General features: G+C 38.8%; 1 protein-coding gene across 3 annotated transcripts in view; it reads right to left on the bottom strand.

Annotated features, from left to right (window-relative positions):
• btbd8 (BTB domain containing 8) overlaps window positions 1-20,980 on the bottom strand; it is a 28,389-nt gene that overhangs the window by 4,790 nt on the left and 2,619 nt on the right. Inside the window, exons 2-19 of one of the 3 annotated variants that reach the window (XM_041270484.1) lie at window positions 20,288-20,486; window positions 17,956-18,156; window positions 16,320-16,603; window positions 15,676-15,793; window positions 14,052-14,141; window positions 13,259-13,339; window positions 12,439-12,535; window positions 11,377-11,465; window positions 11,049-11,151; window positions 9,590-9,772; window positions 8,415-8,552; window positions 7,434-7,563; window positions 6,853-6,927; window positions 6,361-6,422; window positions 4,690-5,398; window positions 3,661-3,739; window positions 2,949-3,067; window positions 374-2,698 (exon numbers count right to left, since the gene is read on the bottom strand). In XM_041270484.1, the coding sequence (XP_041126418.1) occupies window positions 374-2,698; window positions 2,949-3,067; window positions 3,661-3,739; window positions 4,690-5,398; window positions 6,361-6,422; window positions 6,853-6,927; window positions 7,434-7,563; window positions 8,415-8,552; window positions 9,590-9,772; window positions 11,049-11,151; window positions 11,377-11,465; window positions 12,439-12,535; window positions 13,259-13,339; window positions 14,052-14,141; window positions 15,676-15,793; window positions 16,320-16,603; window positions 17,956-18,156; window positions 20,288-20,424 (5,020 nt within the window). In that variant the 5' untranslated portion in view covers window positions 20,425-20,486. The remainder of the gene's footprint in view (window positions 1-373; window positions 2,699-2,948; window positions 3,068-3,660; window positions 3,740-4,689; window positions 5,399-6,360; window positions 6,423-6,852; window positions 6,928-7,433; window positions 7,564-8,414; window positions 8,553-9,589; window positions 9,773-11,048; window positions 11,152-11,376; window positions 11,466-12,438; window positions 12,536-13,258; window positions 13,340-14,051; window positions 14,142-15,675; window positions 15,794-16,319; window positions 16,604-17,955; window positions 18,157-20,287; window positions 20,487-20,980) is intronic. The other 2 variants (XM_041270485.1, XM_041270486.1) reach the window with 2 other exon arrangements.

Below are 20,980 nucleotides of genomic sequence, written 5' to 3'. Positions count from 1 at the left end.
CTTTATCGACAGCATAACCCAATTCCTTGCGAGATCACTATATTCATCATATAGATGGCATTCCTTTATACTCTACTAAAGCATCATATATACGGGAATAAACTAAATTGTAAAACATCTTCCATGGGAAAAAATAGTTCAACTGAACTTCTATTTGGTTCATTCTGTGCTCCCTAACCTCGTCCCTGACTGGTACTGTAGTCCTTTCATCTCTTGAGTGAAACCTCCCTAAATCAGCACTGGCTAGCTGAGTAAACTCATTACTGTGCAACCCGTCACAAAATGTTTTTTTTTTTCTTCTGTTGTCCAAACTGACTAGCTTCAGAGCAATGGCTTTTTTCTACTTAGGCAAAATCCTAACATTATACATTACCTGCTGATAAAGTGGAAGCATTCTGTTCAGTTGATACCAAAGAACTCCCTTTCACATGTTGTTCTTGCAAGTTAAGACGCAACTCAGTTTTCTTACAGTCCACGGCTTCTGCAGAGTTTTTCCACAGTCCACTATCACGGTATTTCTCAATCTGGTGTAGATCCAAGTGGCAAGGTCTTTCTTGAGGTCTAATGTCACTCACTGGTGCTGGGGGATCACTAGGGGTGTCATGCAGTTTATTAGCTTTTATCAGGACCGGGGGCTTTCCTGTTTCATTCTCAGTAAGAGGGACAGGGCTTTCACTTTTCTGTTCAAATTTTGCAATGTCAACCTGTGGTTTACCTCCACGAGGATTATCACTAGGGCCAGACTGACAGTTGCCCTTTTTAACTAGTTCATTATCTTTCTCTTTATCCCCATCCAAGTAACCTTCTTCCATTTCCAGGGGGTAGCTAGAGTAGAAGGATTTACCCCGTTGCTCAGAACGATCACGGGCAGCCCCCTCAAACACTTCTGAAGGAGTGAGGGAGTCTGCAGGGTGGCGAGGTGGGGTCTGTCCTCCGCCCTCTTCAGATCCCATCTCCTCGCATTCGTCCACTGACAGCAGTACAGAACGCCTGAAACTCGAAGCAGACTGTAACTCCGGGACCTCGTTCTCTTGTTCAGCGATATCCTCAAATGCCAGGTTGACAATGCCCTGAAAGTGGTGAGGGGATGGGTCTTGCGGAGCAAGGATTTCCTGTGGGATTTCAGCCTCTGATCTCTCGTCCTCAGTTTCTTGTTCCGAGGAGGACTGCTGCTGCTCGGGATCGTTCATGACAGCGACGGTTGTCTCCTCTTCACAGGGCTCGTCCTCCATGAGTACCTCCTCCTGGTGAGCCCACGCCTGTGTCCTCTTCCTGCCCTCGTCGTCATCCTTCATTGAGCGTATGTGAAAGGGTTCTGCAGATGGCTTCTTATCTTTAAGTTTTACCTCTATTCTCAAGCCAGTATCATACATCTTCAGCTCCTCTGGAGTGCTGGTGTCGCTGCTGCTTCTTCCAAGGAAGTCATGGCACAACATCGTGCTGCATTTTGAAATCCCTCTTTCGTTGGAACCGTCGTCATCCTGGGATCCTCCAGCATCATAATCTTCAGACCTGGGTTTTATATCATCGGAAGAGGTGGTGGTACTCCCAGTGTCAGACTCGGGGCTGCCTCTCTGATGAAGTGTACTCCACGGGTCTTCTTGAGGCATTTCGGAGTCCTCGTGACTCTCTGGGGTTTCCACAGTATCCATATCCTTGGGAGAATTCAGTGATAATGGATGTATTTGACTGGTACAGAATCTGGATGACGCTACACGCTCTGTTGTAGAAAGGTTAACATTAGTAACTCTGGTTGACTGTTCGGTGGTTTTACACGCACCAGTAAAATCTTCTAAAATTACCCTTGCAAGGTTTTTGGTTTCATTCGGTACCATAGTCTCATGAGCTATAGCAGTATCTGACTTTGCTGGAGGTGATGGTTGTAGTGCATGTTTACCCTGAAGCTGATTACCAAGATTCACACTCTCCTTAGGTAAAACTGAGCATATCTGGCTTGAGTCCCCTGTGTGTTTAAATGCTGCATCGTTGGAATCCTCTTTGTCATGCAGTAATGCTACTGATGCTTCATTTTTGCTCTTCCTGGGAATACAAAAATCTTCCTTATCCATTAGTGGAGCTACACATTCAGAATTATGTAGATTGTTTTCTAAGCTTTGATGAGATCTGACTCTCTCAGGTTGCTGGCATGAAGCTGAAGCTGCAACGGACTGTTCCATTTTCTGTTGTGCACCACCAGTAGATTCCGATTGCTGAGAGCAGTTGAGCTCCTCAGTGCAGAGAGCTGTCACCAAGTGACTGCCTCCTGAAGTTTCATCTTTGACAGCTGCCGGAGTGTTTTGCTTGGGCCCGGCACTTTTTGAAGTACAACTTTTTTCATTAGAAGTTTCCTTGGTTTTTGATGCAGGTTTCTTCAGACCAGAAAGAGCTTGTTTTTCTGATCCTAATGATTTAGATGTCAGCTTTACTGCTGGCTGTTCAGAGGTACTTTTTTGCTTTGGTACACTCTTGCTTCCAGCGACTGTATGCTTTGAACTTCCAGCAGCAACCTTTGCTGGTCTGGAATTGTTTTTTAACTCGGTGCTTGCTGCACTCAACTGTTTAAATGTCTTTTTCTTTGTAGATTCCAATGGAGCTTCACTAGGTGCTTTGTTTGGCGTCAAGACTTTTGCAGCTTGCTTGATCTCATCTTTTCTCGGCGAGACAGGCTTTCTTGCACTTGCTGCCACAGATTTTGGTCCTAAATAAAAAGAGAGGATACTGTTTTATACCAGATACATCTATACCTGGGTTTACAGGTATGTGCATGATATAAATATGTACTGTATAGGTCGACAACACATTTACACATACTGTATATCAATATGTGAGGAGTTGCAGTCTGTTAATGAGGCTTTAATGTTAACACATTTGCCAAAACACATTGGCTATTATAGCTACAGTACCTTTTCGTGGATACTCATATGGGTGCGACCTTCTGCTGGCCTTACCATGATTTTCCCCAGAAGCTGCTGGGGTGCTCTTCACACTCCTCTCAGTGGCTGTTTTATTTGAAAGGGCTGGTTGTTTTATTTTGCTGCTGTCTTTTAATGTCGTTTTGCTTGCCGCACTGAAAAAGTAAAGCATGTTATTATAACGACTCTGAAAGAAAGCAACAACAACAGCTCCTCACAATACACACATGTTGACAAAGAAAACAGGAATGGCCTTGTCTGTTAGCATTTTTGGCAACCCCCAGCTGAACTATAACGATGCTGGCTTCTTAACAAGCTTCTTGCGTGCCTGGCTGTGTGACAAGGAGTGTTATTTTCTCAGAAAAAATGTGTCTGGCATTCTCTTATTGGAGAGCAGTGGTAAACCTTGTCTGAGTATCTTTAGAGATAGCTGGACAACTCTAACCACACATAGCCAGACAGATTATTACTAGGGGCTGGAAAGAAGCTAAATATTAGGGAAGGTCAAGCACTGTACTGTTGTCACAGGATGCTGTAAATCCTACGAAGTGGGGTTGAAGATACTGAATACAGAACATTCAAAAATGATCCAGGAGAGCAGTAAAAGACTAACTAAACCTTTGTGTGTTTTTTTTTTTTTTTTTTTTTGTTCCCATCTCTTCTGAGTAGTAGAAGAAAGAAAGATACAAATTAATGTTGAATTCTTATGGTTTGGAAGACTGCATTTTAATATTATGCCAGACCTCACCTGTTTGTTTTAGTGGAATCAACCGTCTTCGGGACAGAGGTCCTGCTGGCTGTCTTCACAGCACTCTTTGGTCTTGTGCCTGTGAAACACAAGTGTGCTTTATAAAACTAGGCACTGTGCGTACATTTTCATACCCGAGACACACCACTGCATGCAAACGATGTAGATGTAAACAGTACTGGAGTGTAATAAACCACATGCAACTAACTGCATTTCATACGCTACGCCAATACTGCAGAACTCAGAGTTCTCAATGTTTCATGTAAAGAATAATGCAGCCTATAACTGTACACAATTACAGAGGCCAAACAGTGTGGTTGCAGGAAGAGGGTCAAAGTCCCATCTGATACTAGTGCATTCATTACAACACCCCTGCTTTGGTTGTCGCAAAAGTAGACAAATCCCAAACTGTGAGCCAATGACCATGTGGGTGCTAATTAAAAAGCCTTTCCGCTGGCTTTAGCGCAGTTCATTAGCCGACAGGAACTCCACAGCTGGCTCTAATTGGTGAACAATGAAGCAAGCACTGCCAGGAGAGGCTATAATAACAGGCACAGTTCAGTTCAGTGTCAGTACAGCACGGGGGGTCTCAGGGGAGCTTGGGGTTGAGGTTTCCTAAAGGACATGGTTGCTGTATGCCTGCCATACAAACATTTGCTCACCCCTATCATCCAACTGTAATGGGCACCGCAACACGGAATGCAATGAAATTAATAAACCCTAAAACAACAAACAATCAATCAATCAGCAGTACATCTGTGTAGTCAGGCATGAAGCCAATCCAAGTGCATTATAGGGGGATTTATATGCTTAAACACTTTTAAAATATGCAGGAGATTTGCATAATCCTAAAGTATTACTATTTGATTCTCAGGGAATCAAACACCCAAGGGCAAGAATGTAACATTAGCACAGTTACTCGGCTTTCTTATTTTTTTAAGGAATACATAAATAGAACTATATATTATGATTCGTACTACTAGCACTACTACTGCTGCTAATAATAATAATAATAATAATAATACAAACCTGTGGTTGAATCTCTTGGGCTGCTGGAGCTGTTCTGCGGGGAAGCACTCCCTGATGTTATGTCACTACTGTCTCCTTCCCCAGCTGTCTTCTCCTTCCGGTGATGGGCACCACTTCCAGCAGCCTGTGAGCATGCCCCTGCACTCAAGGGTTCAGGCTTGCTGGGGGGGCTTGTTTCTTTGTGTGCCAGCAGGGGCTCCTTTCCCACAGACGTCTTTGCAGGCTTGGCTGATTTAGTCTGACCAGCAGCGCCGCTGGCAGGAGCTTTGGGCCTGGCACCCAGATTTATTTTTCTATCCTGATCCTTGATTCCTTTCCCACTTGGCACATTTCTCGGTCCATTTGCAGACAAAGGGGGAGTATTATCTCTGCTGCCGGCAGAGCCTTCTGCTTTTGCACTGCCATTGTTTTTAGGCTGTGCCTTTGCTGCCGCCTTTGTTTTTGCAGGTAAGCTCTTGTCGGTGGGTTTGTCATCCTTAGCCGGTTTACTGCTGTCATTTCCCTTGGAAAGATTCGTTTTTGTAGCCTTGTTAGAGGTAACCCTGCCAGCAGCTGCAGTGTATCCAGCTGCTCCTAACCCATCAGACTTCATTTTCTCTGGCTTGTTCGATAAGAGACTCTGGGGTGTTCGTGCGTTCCTCCCCACCTGGGGGCTTTGCTTTGGATTTTCAGATGTAATTAGATGAACCCGAGGACATTTTATATGCTGCTGAGGGCAGGAAAAAAAAAAAAAAAATCCAAAATTAAACAAAGTCAACTCATAACCGTAAATGCCAAATTCTCTACAGAGAGCGGATCAGAGTCTCTCACTCGACACTCTGGTTTTCTGTTGTCAACTCTGATTTTTGTCAAAAATCTGTAATGTTCGGAGGCCGTAAACTGAAGGCAATACATGTTATTTAGGCCATATAAATCTGTCATTCAGAAAAAGTTGACACGAGAAAAACAGTACTACATTAAAGCAAGTGAAGCAAACCCTCTACTGCTGTGCCACTGCACTGGAATTCCAGCTCCCCTATTAGCATACTGTATAATATGAGATGCAGGGAGCTTCCAGGTCATAGCTGTGTTTATGGTTTAAGCCACTTTCCCTGCATATAAGGACCGCTGTTGCAATGAAGCAGGTACAAAGGAAAGGGTTTCTGGATGATGGGGATCCATTTGTTTTTTGGGAGCTACTAAAATTTCATGCCTATGTTCTACAGAAAGTCCTCAAAATGAAAACTGAAAAGACTTCTAGTTGAAAGGCTTGTCATTGAATGTACGAAGTTTAACAGATTTAACAACTAGTACAGTGATAAAAGAAACGGTTGCCTAATAAGCCTTTAGGAGGTTAAAACATTCATTTTTCACAGTCTAAAGCTTTGATCAGCAATTTCTCAAATGTGAGGATCATTCCCTTTTTTTGTTTTTATTTATTTATTTTTTTACTATGGGAGCCTTCATTTATACATTTGATTTAAGATTTTATGCTTTTAAAAACCTTTTAATAATTTGTATATAAACTTTGAATTAATGCAGTAAATAGCGTCTGTTTTAATTTTGAAGTGGATACTTGACCAACCTGTTATACAACCCTTAAGCGAGTGATTAAAAAAAAAAGTAATTAGATTTAAAGATGTGATCCACAAAATTAATATATTCTGTCGCAGTAAAAATTGTTGTTTTTACCTGTGAACTACTGAATGTTGGTTTTTTGCCAAGTCTTCTATTGTCACCCTTGTCAAACGCAGCTAAGGAAAGAAAAATAATAAAGCACTCAATGCATTAAAGGTAACTAAAAAAAACTACAGTATATTTCACACTGTTTTCTTGACCAGCAAAACAATCCCAAAGTACTAATACTGCAGTATTTGACATCGCAGTAATTTACTAAAATGTACACTGCAGTATATTTTTTTTTGTAAGGAATTCTTGCCGTACGAGCAAAATGAAAGGATTTGAAATTGCAAATGTGCCGCACATTATTTAAAGTGAAACCATACTTAAGAATTATTTTGAAACATGTGCACCAGTTCCAGTACATTTATTCATTAAACAAAATGTAGAATTGTTCTCACACTTTGTTCCCGCATATGTGCGACAAAGAGAAACTAAGATGAAGCTCTTTAGGGACTCGCAATACCAGAAAAATAAATAAATAAATACATAAATAAAGCTCACAATTTAGCGCTACCATGAATACAAGTAGCCTCTGATCTCCATCAAGTACATGAGATTTAAGAGCAGTGTTTGTGACTTTAAATGACAGGAAAACAGAACAGGTATTAAAAACAGCATTAATAATTCATGTTTTACATTTACACCAGCAATTTAGAATAGCCACTGCAAAACATACGTTTATTTTATTTTTACAGATATAAATGTTAAACACCGTAATGCTATATTTCAAACACAAAACAATTTAAAGCTTTTTTTTTCACATTTTCTCCCCATTTACAAAAGGCCAATTAAACGCTGCAAAATGCAGCATGAGAAATGAGGCTATGCAGTTAAATAAATACAGACTATTTACTAAGCAGGGCTTAGCTACTTTCGTTAATATGTTACTAATGGTTTTGCATTTCAGTAGCAAATCATTACTGTTAAATGCTGTATTGACAATATACATAAACTAGAGCTTGTAGTATTTACACTAGCCAGCAAATTATCACAAGAAACAGCATTGAAAAACCACGGGCAGTTCCAGTAATCCTCGTCATAAACATGCACAAACAAAATGTCTTCATGGGCACATACAATACCTGCTTGAACTTGCTCCCTGTGCTGTGTTTTCATCAAATTCCATCCCTCTGTGTGACGAACAGCATAGAAAGACTGAACTAGAAACGTCCACAGCTTCTCATGCAGAGCCTGGATTACACACGCAAAACCCTGTTTGCAAAGAACGAATCAGCAGCTGCTCTCAGCCACATTGCCATGGCAACCAATCATTATTCCTCTCAGAATCTATTTACTCCCTAAACTAAATCAATGATGTCATAACTAAGAATACAGATTGTCTGCTGCTCAATGCTGTTTATAAAAACGCTAGCACAGATTTAAATCCAGATTAAAATTCTGCCACTGCCTTCCACGGATTTTTACAGCAGCTCCTCAAACCACTGTCACGCAGTTAGGTCATGCCAAGGTCAAAAACTCAAGGGAGCAATTCAGCCGTGTGCAGTAAAATGCAATACTGCTGTTAAACAACGGAATGGATATATTACTTACAAAGATGCTTTAAAAGCTTTGTCATGCCAAAAATTGTACATTTGTGTTTTCTTAAATTCCTGGAATTGTATTTACCAAGCCTCACCGCCGCAACCCCCCCCCCCCCAAAATAAGTTATCATAAAAATAATATTACCTGCTGTCTGTGTTGCTAATGTAGCGAAAGGCAACACAGTATGAAACTGTCTAATGCAAAATGAATAGTGAAAACTATGCCATCGGGCTTCAGTTTAAATCACCTCCACTCCACCACATGGATATTAAAAAACGCTGATGCACGCATAAAACATTCAGAGCAAGCGTGGTAAGAGTCCTATCTTTCAAGCATTCATATAGGGGTCTGTGTGTGTGTGTATATATATACACAAATAAACAGCTCCAGGGACAATATCTCTACTGGTCTTTACTAAAGGTTTTTATTGTGAGGATTATACAGTGTGTATCTCTATACCACACTGTTCTTTTCCCATCTCTGAAGGGAAGTAGGAGACACATTGGCAGGGGTTGACATACCATCTCATCCATAAGCTGTGCTCTCTTCAGGGTGTCCACAGTAATGAAGTGGGAGCAGCAGTTATCCATAGTGACACCGTTCTCAATGGCCAAAAATATCTTCTCCAGCAAATACGGTTTGCTGCTCATTCCTTGTACCTAAAAAGACAACTTAGTATTAGGCCTTTGGTCATGTTTCTTTTTTTGCAAACGAATTAACAGAAACATGACAAAAGCAAATCTGTTTTTTTATGTATTAATTATATAAATGAAGCTTCATGTGGAGTTCTGTGAAAAGAGTCCACTGCCGAGACTGTATTGTTAAAGTCTATTTTCTATTGGCACTTGAACAATTGTACTACCAAATCTATGGTGGCACCAAGTAAACATACAAACAAAAAACAACAAACACAAAGTAATAAACAGCAATAGAATCTGGAAATCTGATGAACAGGTTTTTCAAGGAATGACTGCAACTTCAGAAGGTCATCCTTTGAACTCTATCGAAAAATGCATGAAACAGAAGCATGAAACATTTGAATCCTTCACAGAGATTGTGTTGTATTATATAACTGTACCAGGGCCAGCTTTAGAATATGATGACCCATATATAAAAAAGGATCTTATCTAACACAGTTACGTAACATATATCTGAATGCAAAATTTAAGTGTTATTGCATCAGTAGTAATCTGAAATACATGATTTTTGGAAACAGGTGGGATAAATATGCATTATTATAGCAGCGAGTGGTAGTGCTCACTCGGTAATATGGTGTGCTTGTATTCTGTTCAAGATGGTTAATTTCAACATCAAATTGTTATTTTTTATTTTTATTTTTTTTACAGGGCTCTAAACTGTAGTATAAAAACCTTATCTACATTAACTTAAGATGGCAGACAGTGGACATCTGCAAACGCTGTAACATGGATGACAGCCAGGGAGTGATGAGAAAGTGCGATACATACACACTCACAGAATCTCTACGGACAGACCTGAGAACAAAGCATATACAGCAGGTGTTGCTGCAGTCTTTTTAAGTGGAGCAATAAAGAAGGACTCTCTTCCCTGCACTAAACAGTAACATTACATGGCTACAGCACTGCCATCATTTTGATTTAATCCAGGGCAGAAGTACTACAGCTGTAGTCTGCCTTAAGTGTTTCAAGTGCACTAAATACGCACAGTTAAGTGCTACCTGTAGAAGATGACGGAAGCCATCACCGAGTATTATCTCAGAGAAATGCTCCACGATGTAGGATATGCATTCTTCCTGCAGCTCTGTCGCCAAACACGAAGCTCGCTCTGCCCACTTCACTCCAGGCAGGCTGCTGATCAGCTGGTCACTTTCCATCAGCATGGCAACCACATTGTCCTGGTTCTAACAAAGACAGGCAAATGGAAGCACTTCACATGTTCATGTGGTACATAATGAAGGACATTTGCCTGTTGATTTTCCTTTAAGCTTTTATTGACTACATAATAAGATATGGGCATACATTGTTATAATATATGTGTTCAGCCTTTATCACTTTACAACGAGTGCAGTACAATGCAGAAGAAATAATACATTCAAAACAATGAAGTTCAGACCAACAACCGAAGAATTTAAGGAGAGGTTTTTAAAAGTGCAAGACAATAAATACAAAAAACACTTGCTGATTTTTCAGGAGAAACAAGACAACTTGACTCGTACCTGAAAAAGACTTGTATAAACACCTTTAAAATGTCATCTTGTCAGTAAAAAAGAAAACTGGGGAAGACTTTAAGCTATGTCTATTTTGAACATATTATTTCTTCTCTGTTGGACTGTACTTGTTGGAACGAGAGTGATAATGCTGGTGGCGGTTTGCTTCATAATGTTATTCACTTTTGTATGCTTTAAGAAACACACAATATATAAAATAACAATGGGTGAGGGCCAACAATACTATCACATGGAAAGTTGGAACAGTCTTGGCATCTACAACTTCAGAAGCTCATTTGTTGGGTTAAATGGGTAGTTTGGACTATAAACTATCATGTTAATAAACATCACATTTAATTAACACAGACACAAATACATAGATAAAGTTTAATTTAACACTGATTAAAATAACCACCCTGTCTGGTGTCTAGGCAGAGTCAACCACACCAGAAAACAGGCCCATGACTTCCTAAATCAGAGTTATGTTAACCACTGAGACACTTAAGCCCTGCTATCTTTGTGCACAAAATAATCAGAGATCTGTTCAGTTCTATACAGCTGGAGCCAACCAGTGACTGTAGAAGACTGTCTCATCCAATGGCACCCACGCAAAACACAACAGTAGTTTTGGTTGCTCAAAGATAACTTAAATAGGACGGTCAAAAAAAACAACATATAGCCTATAATTTGCAGCTCATTCTGCATATTCCTACTATTTCAAGACAAACAGTCTTTTCTAAACAAAATAAAGAAAAAGAAAGAAAACAGATTGATCTGCAGCAGTAATTTGGCTCCATCTAGCTATCCATTACTTGAATAAAATAATTAACGTTGATTCAATCTGTAGCATTTTCTTCCAAAAACAGAACAAGGGAACATGCACATCAGACTAGACCAAAAAATATCTAAGAAATAAAAACGGTTATCAAATCACATTAAATAACTTTAGCTCCTTCCACGCGACACGTACCATGGACTGTGTGAGAGCAGTTAGACACGCCCTCTGCATTTCAGCTGACAGGAATGCAAAGTTTCTTCCAGACCAGCATTTCATGAAATATTTTGCAACCCACCTGCAAAAGGCAAGCATGATTAAATGAAGGAGCATGGTCAATGAACTTACACAAGGAGGTTGCTGTGCTAAACATTCTCCCTCTGGAATCAGAGCAAGATGGAACAATTTCTTAGCACAAAACACAAAACTAGAAGGACAACAGAAGTAGTCTTTGTAACTGCTGAGGTATAAAGTGAGGACATGTTTTTAAATGGTACTGCAATTATAGAAAAGGAAAACACACCTGGCGCAAGATGCATAGAGACTTTCAAGCCCCAAGGAATGGGCTATAGATAGGCACTCCAAAACAGACTGCTGCACACCAACTACTGGCTGGAAAATTAAAAGGGAAGGAAAGTTAAATTCTTCTATCTAAGCATGCAACTCCATATTCATCAATATAGCTATGGCAAAAGTTTTGCATCATCCTTTAAAGTCGAATGAAACCTTTTGAATAATATCACCTCAGCATACTGGATGACATGCCGCTTTGTAGTTTTCCATATACTTGACGAAAAACTGACAATTGAAACGTGACATTTCAAAATCTAACATGAAATACTGTACTACTAGTGTGGCTTCCAGTAGACGGTTGCGATATCATGTTTTTGTTTCTTTGGTGTTAAACAAAACATTTTTAAAAAAGCATCTAAAATTATGTTCATATACTGTATTTTGTTTATTTTATTATGTCTCAATGTTACCCATAGCTGTAGGTGTTTTTTAAAGCACTTTGTTAAGAAACACACATCCTGTTGAAATGGTGCATGTTTTTTTCTTCTCCTGATAAAACTGCTTGCCTTTTACCTGTGGGATCTGACTACAGATGCAGCTAAGTGAATCTTTGAAACACTGCATAAGGCTGGTACAGAAATGCGTAAGCGCTTCACACTGCATAACCCCCCCCCCCCCAAAAAAAACAAAACAAAAAACGAAATAAAAAGACTGAAAGAAGATGATGTCAGCCAAGTCAGGGCAATGACATTCAAGTGAGCGCGGTGACTTCTGAGCACATGAAGTGAAATGAAATGTCTCAACATATTCCATTACAGAAAGCTACTGGCAAGCTCTTAGAAAGGTATCATCTGAACATTTAGCTAAATGAAAAAAGGCCATTTCCATATACCGGATTTAGCTTTTCAGGCTTGCTACAATCATAAATTTAAAACGACAAGCAACTAGCAAATCACACAGTCAGTTTCTTATCGGTTAATGTAAAACAGTAAGTATTCCTATTATTAGATGTTTAAATGTTTACTACAGGCAATACCACAGCTGCATAACATTTAAAAAAAAAACGGACCACCTTCTGGAAAAACCTGCAGTAATCTCTCTTCAGAACAAACACCACTACTTCCTTCAGGTCTTCCAATCCATACATGTCTGCTACCGACAGCACCTGGCTGGAACAATGTGCATATTATTATTTGGAATGATCTGATAGTCTAAACAACATTTGGTGTGGATGTCTCTTCAGTAATCCCTAATGCTGTGTCCGTCTAAGTCAGGAAATGTAATACAATTAATTGAAGTTCAGGCTAATTTTGTTTTGTGTTTTAGAAATTATTACAAACAAAGAGAAAACCCAGCATATGAAACAACAGAACAATTGAAATGCAGCAACTGGTAGTAGTCACAGATGTACATAGTACATGGATCTGCATATTCCACATACTGCTGAGAATACTCTACTCTTAGACAACAAGATGTTAATAATTGTATTACAAAGTGACTCAATGCATCCCATCCTACATTTAATCACAGCTAACCTCTGCTATAGCTCAAGAAGAAAAAACTTACACTAACCGTATTTGTCATGACACTTTTACACACTGGGGACCAAATTCAATGCACAGGCTTCATCAGTTTTTGCAGAGCATTGAAAACCCTGCTTTTTTAGTGCGACAAATATTTTAGATAATTTTACTATTTGCCTGTAATTTCTGCTTTAAATGGCTACTAATTGCACTGTATTGTAACCCACACAATACAGCAGATGTCCTGTTTGTCATATTCGCTACAATTCAAGGAGTGTTTCTTGAAAACTTGCTTAAAAAAAGAGAGAGAGACTGTGGAGTACACTGTATTAAACAGTGAGGATCGTTCCTGATGGCCCTGACACATACCACACATCCGCTCCTTCTGGAAGGTCAACAACAGCTCCATAAATGAAATGCAGCATGACAGCCATTTCTGCATGGTCGACTCTAAGGAAAAAAAAAAAAAAAAAAAAAACATGCAGGCGGCTTTTGTTTGCATTTGATTTTTGCTTCAATGCAGTCAATCTACATTCTAATACCGTGTACATTATACAGGTTGCTTCTTTCACTCATATTTCAGTTACATCGCTAAATTATGTTGCAATAGAAAATGCATGATAATTAGTATGAGATAAGGTACACTTTATTTTGTTAGCTCTATGTACTTTAAGAAAAAAAATTAAATACGAAACATGTTTACTTGATTGATATTACTCAAGTTTATTTATAACCAAGTGCTTTTTGCAGCGAAAAGCACACGGAAAACAAGTGTATCTTCATGCAACTGCAGTAATAAATAACAGCAGTTCTCTGCAGCAGTCTCCTTTGTTGCTACAGCATGCCTACATTGTGGCTGTGTTATATACTTAACATTCCAAACATGTGTGGTACTTACATTTCATTCAATTGTGCTTGCATTAAAAAAAGCATCATGCATTAAAAATCCTCTCATTTAAGCAGGGAAAATAATGCAAACCAATGCCCAGAAGCTACAGTCCTGCTAAGGAGTTGGAACAAGTTTCAAATCACATGTTTTCCATCAACAGAATCCATAAAATCACTTAATGAGCTATACGGGACTGCAAGAAAAAAATAGCCCAATTAACCTTCCCACCTCCAGATCTTGCTTAAACTGTACAGTACAGCATCTACTACTTACCCCTGCAATGTGATGTGCTCCTGGGAGCTTTCTGACCAGCTTCCACTCAGCATAGCAGCGAAATAGCTGGAGCGAGCACAAAGAATGGCCCTGGAAATAGAAAATAAAAAACACAGGCGCACACGTTTTCACACGTCAACTAAACAGAGAACAGCAGCATTCTTAAATATCTATGTACATGCAGGGAGAGCAATACACAGATTATCAGGCATTCCTATCAGTGAGGGGACCTCTGCCTCACTATATCAGTGTTTCATTAATAATCGTGGTAAAAGGTATAATACAATCTATATATGGTATAGTTCTCCAGTAAATATACATAGAAGTGCATTACAAGGTGTACTCAGTTATTTCTATTTCTATTAAACACACTCTCCCTTTGTAGATTGTTTCCTATCAATGTTGTGCCGATCGAGAAGAATCCAACTTTGCATCCCACTGTTTGTAGTATAGGGTTATACAGAGATGCTTGGCAGTAGCATGTAAATACTCAATAACCTGCAAGTCATGCCGCAGAGTGTCCGTAGGAAAGCGTGCAGTTTCACTATGAAGCCAGGCTTTTAATAGCGTGATGGTTCATTACCTTACTTCAGAATATCCCTGTATATAATGAAGACACAGCATTATGTGCACCAACTAATATAAGCATCTTCAACACCCATGATGGAGATATATTATATAAAAGGGAACAGTACTGGAAAATCCTACACCTCACTGGATCCAAATCCCTATTTCTTTTTGTCGTACTCCCCCCACAGGCTTTGAACTAAATTTCAGAAGCAATAACTACTTTAATAATGATAACCCTCATTTTGTGAACCTCAGCAGAGGCCTTGGGTGTGCTGCCAGTACTGTACGTTTTTATTGTTTTTTTTTCCACAAAACTTGAGCCATATACAGTATGCTAAAATAGCTGCAGCAAAACTCAACTCACTGTATGAGATGCTTTCACTGTTTGAATTACCATAATGTGTTTTTGCAAAATGACAACAGAACATATTTCAGATCTAACTGTATGTCAGACTAATTAAGAGAATTATATAGGTGCTTCCATATGTTTAATTTAAATATTCACCCTTAAAATAAATAAAACAGGATACAAAAAATACTTTCAGGTGTTAACCTTCATCTTGTTTAAAAAATCTTGCATTTGTGCAATTATTTAACATCAAATGTATCTCAAAAAGTAAATTCAACCCTGCAATAGCAGAACACAGAACAGATTGAGAAGATTAGTTTAGGAAGCTTCGGCAAAATCCTGTCTGACATACAATTCCGAGCTGCAATTACAGAGACGGAAAATCTGCATTAAAAAAGCATCCTTCCAGACTGTGCTTCCTATTAAGTATACCGCATTAGGAAAACCTGGTTAACTCTCAAAACTAGAGGCTGCAGTAGCATGTGCTATGGCATTGGGGTAAGGCTATAGGGTACCCCACTCAGAGGGCCTTTACCAGATGTGGTACACGGGAGCCCCAATATTTACATTGTAGACTTTTGGCTGAACCACCACTGTTTAGAAAGAAAATACTTTAGTGAAAAAAAGCGATCAAGTAAATAAACAAATTACTAAGCCTAGATTTCTATCTGATATTGCGACTATTCATATATAAATAAGGAATACCTGTGGGCTTTAAAAACTGTACTCCCAATGTGAATGCTAATATCCGAGAAGCAACCACCCTTATACAATGAAAGCAAATCTGCTCCAAGCACAGAGGCAGGTGCCACGGTAACTGAGTCTAGTGGAAATACAAAGAAGATTAAAAAAAAAAGGTTGTTGAGAAAGATTAGGTCAGTTAACGTTGTAATATTTCAGCATTTTTAACAGCAACTAAACCATAAGCTAAACATTTTTCATTCATTAACAAATCCATTAAAGACAGTATTTTACTAGTTTTATTTTAAAACGTAGAGATAAAACTGTTATTCTATCCTTATCATTTCAGATATTTTAGGACATGTATCGGTATTGGGTTTTACTTCATCTGAAGTGTCCATACAGCTCAAACTAACTTTTGGTGAGGTAAACAAACTGCACAGTAAAAAAAAAACTGCTTGACAATGTCTTATAATTGCTCAGATGGCTACGCTATGCAAGGATGTTGCTAACAGGACAAAAATAAATTATTTTTTGTGTAAAAATCATGTAGAATGCATATAAATTATAAATATAAAAAAGAGAAATTAAGCTTGTTGTGGTTTATATTTTATGAAGCTGGAGTTCAGTAATGCACAATTATGTATAGTTGTTTTCCACTACTGTACCTGATGGAATTAATCTGCTGTGGTTCCCACCTGAACCCTCAAAGAGATCCTCTTTAAGAATGCCCAAAGCCTGCTCTGCTGGAGCCTCGGCAGTTCCTTTACATGGCTGACCAGATGGATGGTTTGCTCCTTGGGGATATTTCATATTGAATGTTTCAGTGGCCTCGCTGCTCTCACTGCTGGATGCAATCATCTTGTCTTTCTTTATTACAGCAGCCTCTTTTTCCTCTCCTGCTACCTTTAGACCCACACTGTTCACTTTTCCGTCTGCCGTATAAATCAGCCTAGATTGATAGAAGAAAGATGCTTCAGATCAGAAATTTAAATGATCTGGAGGATAACCATAACCACAAAGAAACAGGGAAAGGATAACAAAACACAGGTTTTCTTGCTGTACTTTAATCATGCCATCTGTAAAAGAATGCACGAGAAAACAGAATCCAGGACAAAGTGAAAACAAGATCATCTGCTTTTAAAGGGTTCATAATCACTTTCATTAAACACAGTTTTAAGAACAGGCTTACATTAGAGTTGTTTAACACAGCAGTCTAGGGCTGTTGCTCAATCCTTCACAGGGTGATTGAACACAGGGGTCTGCACTTCAGCCTGTAAGGGCTGACCTGATTGCATGAATTACTGTAACATCTAGCTGATTACAAAACTGTGAAAATATTTTTTTAGCCGATTTCCATAATCCTATTAAATATTTTATAAGCAAGATACTGGAAAAAAAAAAAAAACATATAAGCCTGTGACAATATCTGAAAACATTTGATTTGAAAACATGGGTGTTGGTTGAATTGCTCAATATTAGATTCTTATCTGTTCTGTGAGTTCCATCCCCCTCTGTTTAAAGACGGTGCAAAGCATTTTAATTGGGAGAATTAAATACACCTCTTGGATCTCACTTAATGGAAGCCTTCGCTAACACTTGCACTTAAGTGGGAAGATCATTTAACATGTGGAAAGGGTTGTTTTGATCACATTAAGTGGCTGATAATATTCGCAGTAGACTGCTTTCACTCTGTTAGGTACAGCAACTGATAATCCATCCGCTGTGCTATAAAATAAAACAGTGCTAAAGAGAAGGGCATTAGCAACGGGGTTCTGAAAAATATACCGTTATGTGTCCCCACATGTTGTTACAACTGTTTAAATAACGTACCTGTAGTTTTCCATTAACATCTTGACGCCTTTTTACAAGTATAAATTTGAAGTCGGCTTCAAAGTTCTTTTCAAAAATTGCCAATCTAGTGCATTGACAGTGTAAGGATTATTGCCCACATCGTCAAACAGGTAACACAGAAATAACGATCCACGATGTGGTCGGAACACAAAGCCTGAGCACTGGTTCTGTTTTTTTTTTTTTTTTTTTTTTTAGAGGAGGACAGATCTCAAACTCCAGTGCACCAGAGCGGCCATTTTGAAAACAGCTTCGAAACAGGACTTTAAACTTGTGTAAAAACTTGTCAGAATGTTAATGGAAAGATAAACTACAGGTACATGATTTAGACAGTTGTAGCAACACGTTACATTTTTTCAGAACCCCACTACTAACTCTTTAATACCACTATAGTTTTTATAGTTAACATTCTCCCCTTTTCCCAACCAGATTTTGACAACCATGAAAACTTACTGTAAAAAGTGTTTAAACTCTGAAGGCTGAATGGCTTTTATGTGGATTAGTTGAGAAATGTCACCACATTCATTTGTCGCTCGATCAACAACCTGGTGGAAGAACTCTGGCACTCTGGCCAGCAGCACAGCTCGGTGTGCTCGGAAGACCTCTGACCCAACCTGGAATGTGACATCTGCCTGCAATTCCTCTTTGAAGAGCCTGTTTTAAAAAAAAGAAAAGAAAAAAATGAAAAATGCTATATTTTGCTTGTCACCAATTATTACAACATGCAGAAAACTGCATACTGATTTTGACTACTACCTTCTGTATACTCCTCCCAATCCTAGTGTCCATTTCAAAATATGTTGGGATTTAGACTGCATTTTTAAAAGCACTGTGTATTATTTCTAAAGACAAGTCTCCAAATCCATTATAATGAATGAAGAAGCTATACTTTTAATTCTTGCCTTTAATGCAACAGACAGGATGTACATCATAAATCTGGGAAACGTCATGCTTCACGTTGTGCAGGTTTAATAATTCACCTTTCTTCACTCATAAATGATGTAAAGCCCACTTATGGAAGAGGCAGGGTGCTTAATTGATGAAGATTATCTTGTTTATTTCTACAAGGCTTCACATTAGACTAAGATCTTTAGGATGGTGATCAAAAAAGGAAAAAGAACAAATGTGCTTGTCTTGCTTCAGTACCTTTAATGTGAGCTCCAACCCTGTGAGCAGAGCAAGGGAAACACAGCCAGAAAACCACAGTGCGGTATCAAGGGCCGGCAGCTTGCACAATGCAAACAAGCCATGTTTAATATCCTAATCAGATATTTAAGGTCGTATGTATAAATCATTCGGTTTGAGTTAACTGTCTCAGAACTCCCCTTGTCTTTTGCTGAAGATTTTATTTTATTGCACCCTGCATTTCCAAAAAAGGGGGCTGTTGATAATGATAACAAACGGTAAGAAAGCGTGTCTTAAATCAGTGGCTAACTCTCTGTTAACTGAAGCTCATTTTACTGTAAAGAAGAGTTTTGCAAAAATTGAGTAGAGTATGCTGTTGATTAAAACAATTATAAAATTAACTTATCCGAAGAGAGAAAAATGTGTGCACATTAACTGAAATTCATGGAATAACAAGCCCTGGCTTCTTTACATTACATTCTGCGAGTACTTTACTGCCTGTTACATGCCGAGCACTGGAAACCTTTGAACATTAAGGGCTTGTTTAATATAAAACAATCAGCTGCTCAACATGCTTAAAATAGGCTGGTCTGCTTAAATGAATAAACACTGTCCAGCTCAACATTTAAATACATATACTTTTACTACTTAAAAAAAAAAAAATCTATCTATGACTGTATCTACAGCTATCTATCTATACACACACACATTATATAAAGTTTACAAATGGGTCACTTATCTTGATATAATGCACTGTGACTGGCGACTAAGTTATATCAAGATCATTTATTAGCTCGGAACGAATTACTGCTAAACACCATGCAGTAATCAAATCTCCATCATGGGGCTCAATGGGAAACAGTGACATATGGTGGACATGTGCTGTTGCACCTGAGCGCCTTTTCAAATCCCTCTGTGAGCCAGCTCTCTGTTCTGTGCTGTAACTCTTGCATGAAAAATAGTCTTGACTGATACAAAAGCTTCACATTTAAAATGTAAACAATACGTTATATCAAGTTTATACATGACATTATTACTGTATTAGTCAGGGTAGTTACTAAAAGAGTTTAATTCATGCATTCACATATACACATATTTTATATATATATATATATATATATATATATATATATACATATATATATATACACACACACACACATACATACACACATATATACAGGGTGATCAGAAAATAAGTTTACCAAGTCAACACCCAGGGGGCATAAAGTTGTCGTTAAGGCAAAAAGATTAACAGAACAATTACAAAAAGCTTTTTTTTTAGGTTCTCTAAAAAAAATGTTTGGTGTTAATAAACACGTGAAAAGAATCATGAAGCAGCACCAATTTGCTTAAAAAAGAAAATAATGAAGATGCAGGCTTAAGCCTCCACCTGAATCTGAGTCACAGATCTTCACACTACTGCTTGAAAACGTATAAAACTTACCTAAACACTACTGTCTTTCATATTTATTGTGTTAATAAATGACCCCTGGGTGACACCCCATATGACTGAAATGAGTAAAGGAGTTAGTGTTTAGTTCATTAATATACTGGAGTCTCAGCCCTGGGTATGGCTCCTTCACTCCCTAAGAGAGTGGTCCCTCCTGCAGTGCTTCACGCGTGACTGTTATCCTGGAATCAATGTTGTGCACACTACCTGTGCAGATCCTCTGAAAGATGGGATGCCAGGGTTTCCTTCAGCTTGTGTCGTTCCTTTTTTCCTTTTTCTTGAAACCCTTTTATGTTTTCTGGTACGGCCACAGCCTGGCGCACATTCACACTCCACTTTGCCATGACCAAGCAAGAATGCCATACAAGGGAACAGTCCAGTGACAGTCTACCGTTCAGCTACACACCTGTGAAAGACACAGAGGCAGAACAGATTGCAGGTGCTCTGCAGGACAGCACAGCGCAGGGGACTTCTACTGTGCAGTAGGATTTTAAAGAATGATTTGAAATACTAAGTGGCACATCTTGGATCCTGTCTCGGGTTAAGTTTACACAATTTCAATAAAACAATATTTTTTAAATATGGACCAAACAAAATAAACAACAAAGGAACTGGCATCTCAATACTGTATGTTCACAATGAATATGGTCTGATCAATGACTACTAGGGGTATAACGATTCACTGTGTAACTTTCTTTACACACTATATCATAGCATAATATCGGTTTGCACTGTGCACTAATGATACAGGTCCATAATCACTACACAGATGCTTGCAGCCCTTCGTGAAATGGTGGGGTTGGATACTCAATCTGGCGTCCTCAGCAGACCATCTCAGAAGCCCAGATTCAATACTCCTGCACGTGTACATGTACAGAGCACATACACTGTTTCATGCAA

Source organism: Polyodon spathula, chromosome 14 (genome assembly GCF_017654505.1).
Source record: "Polyodon spathula isolate WHYD16114869_AA chromosome 14, ASM1765450v1, whole genome shotgun sequence".
In the NCBI taxonomy this organism is placed as follows: domain Eukaryota; kingdom Metazoa; phylum Chordata; class Actinopteri; order Acipenseriformes; family Polyodontidae; genus Polyodon; species Polyodon spathula.
This window is presented reverse-complemented; position numbering and strand designations above follow the sequence as displayed.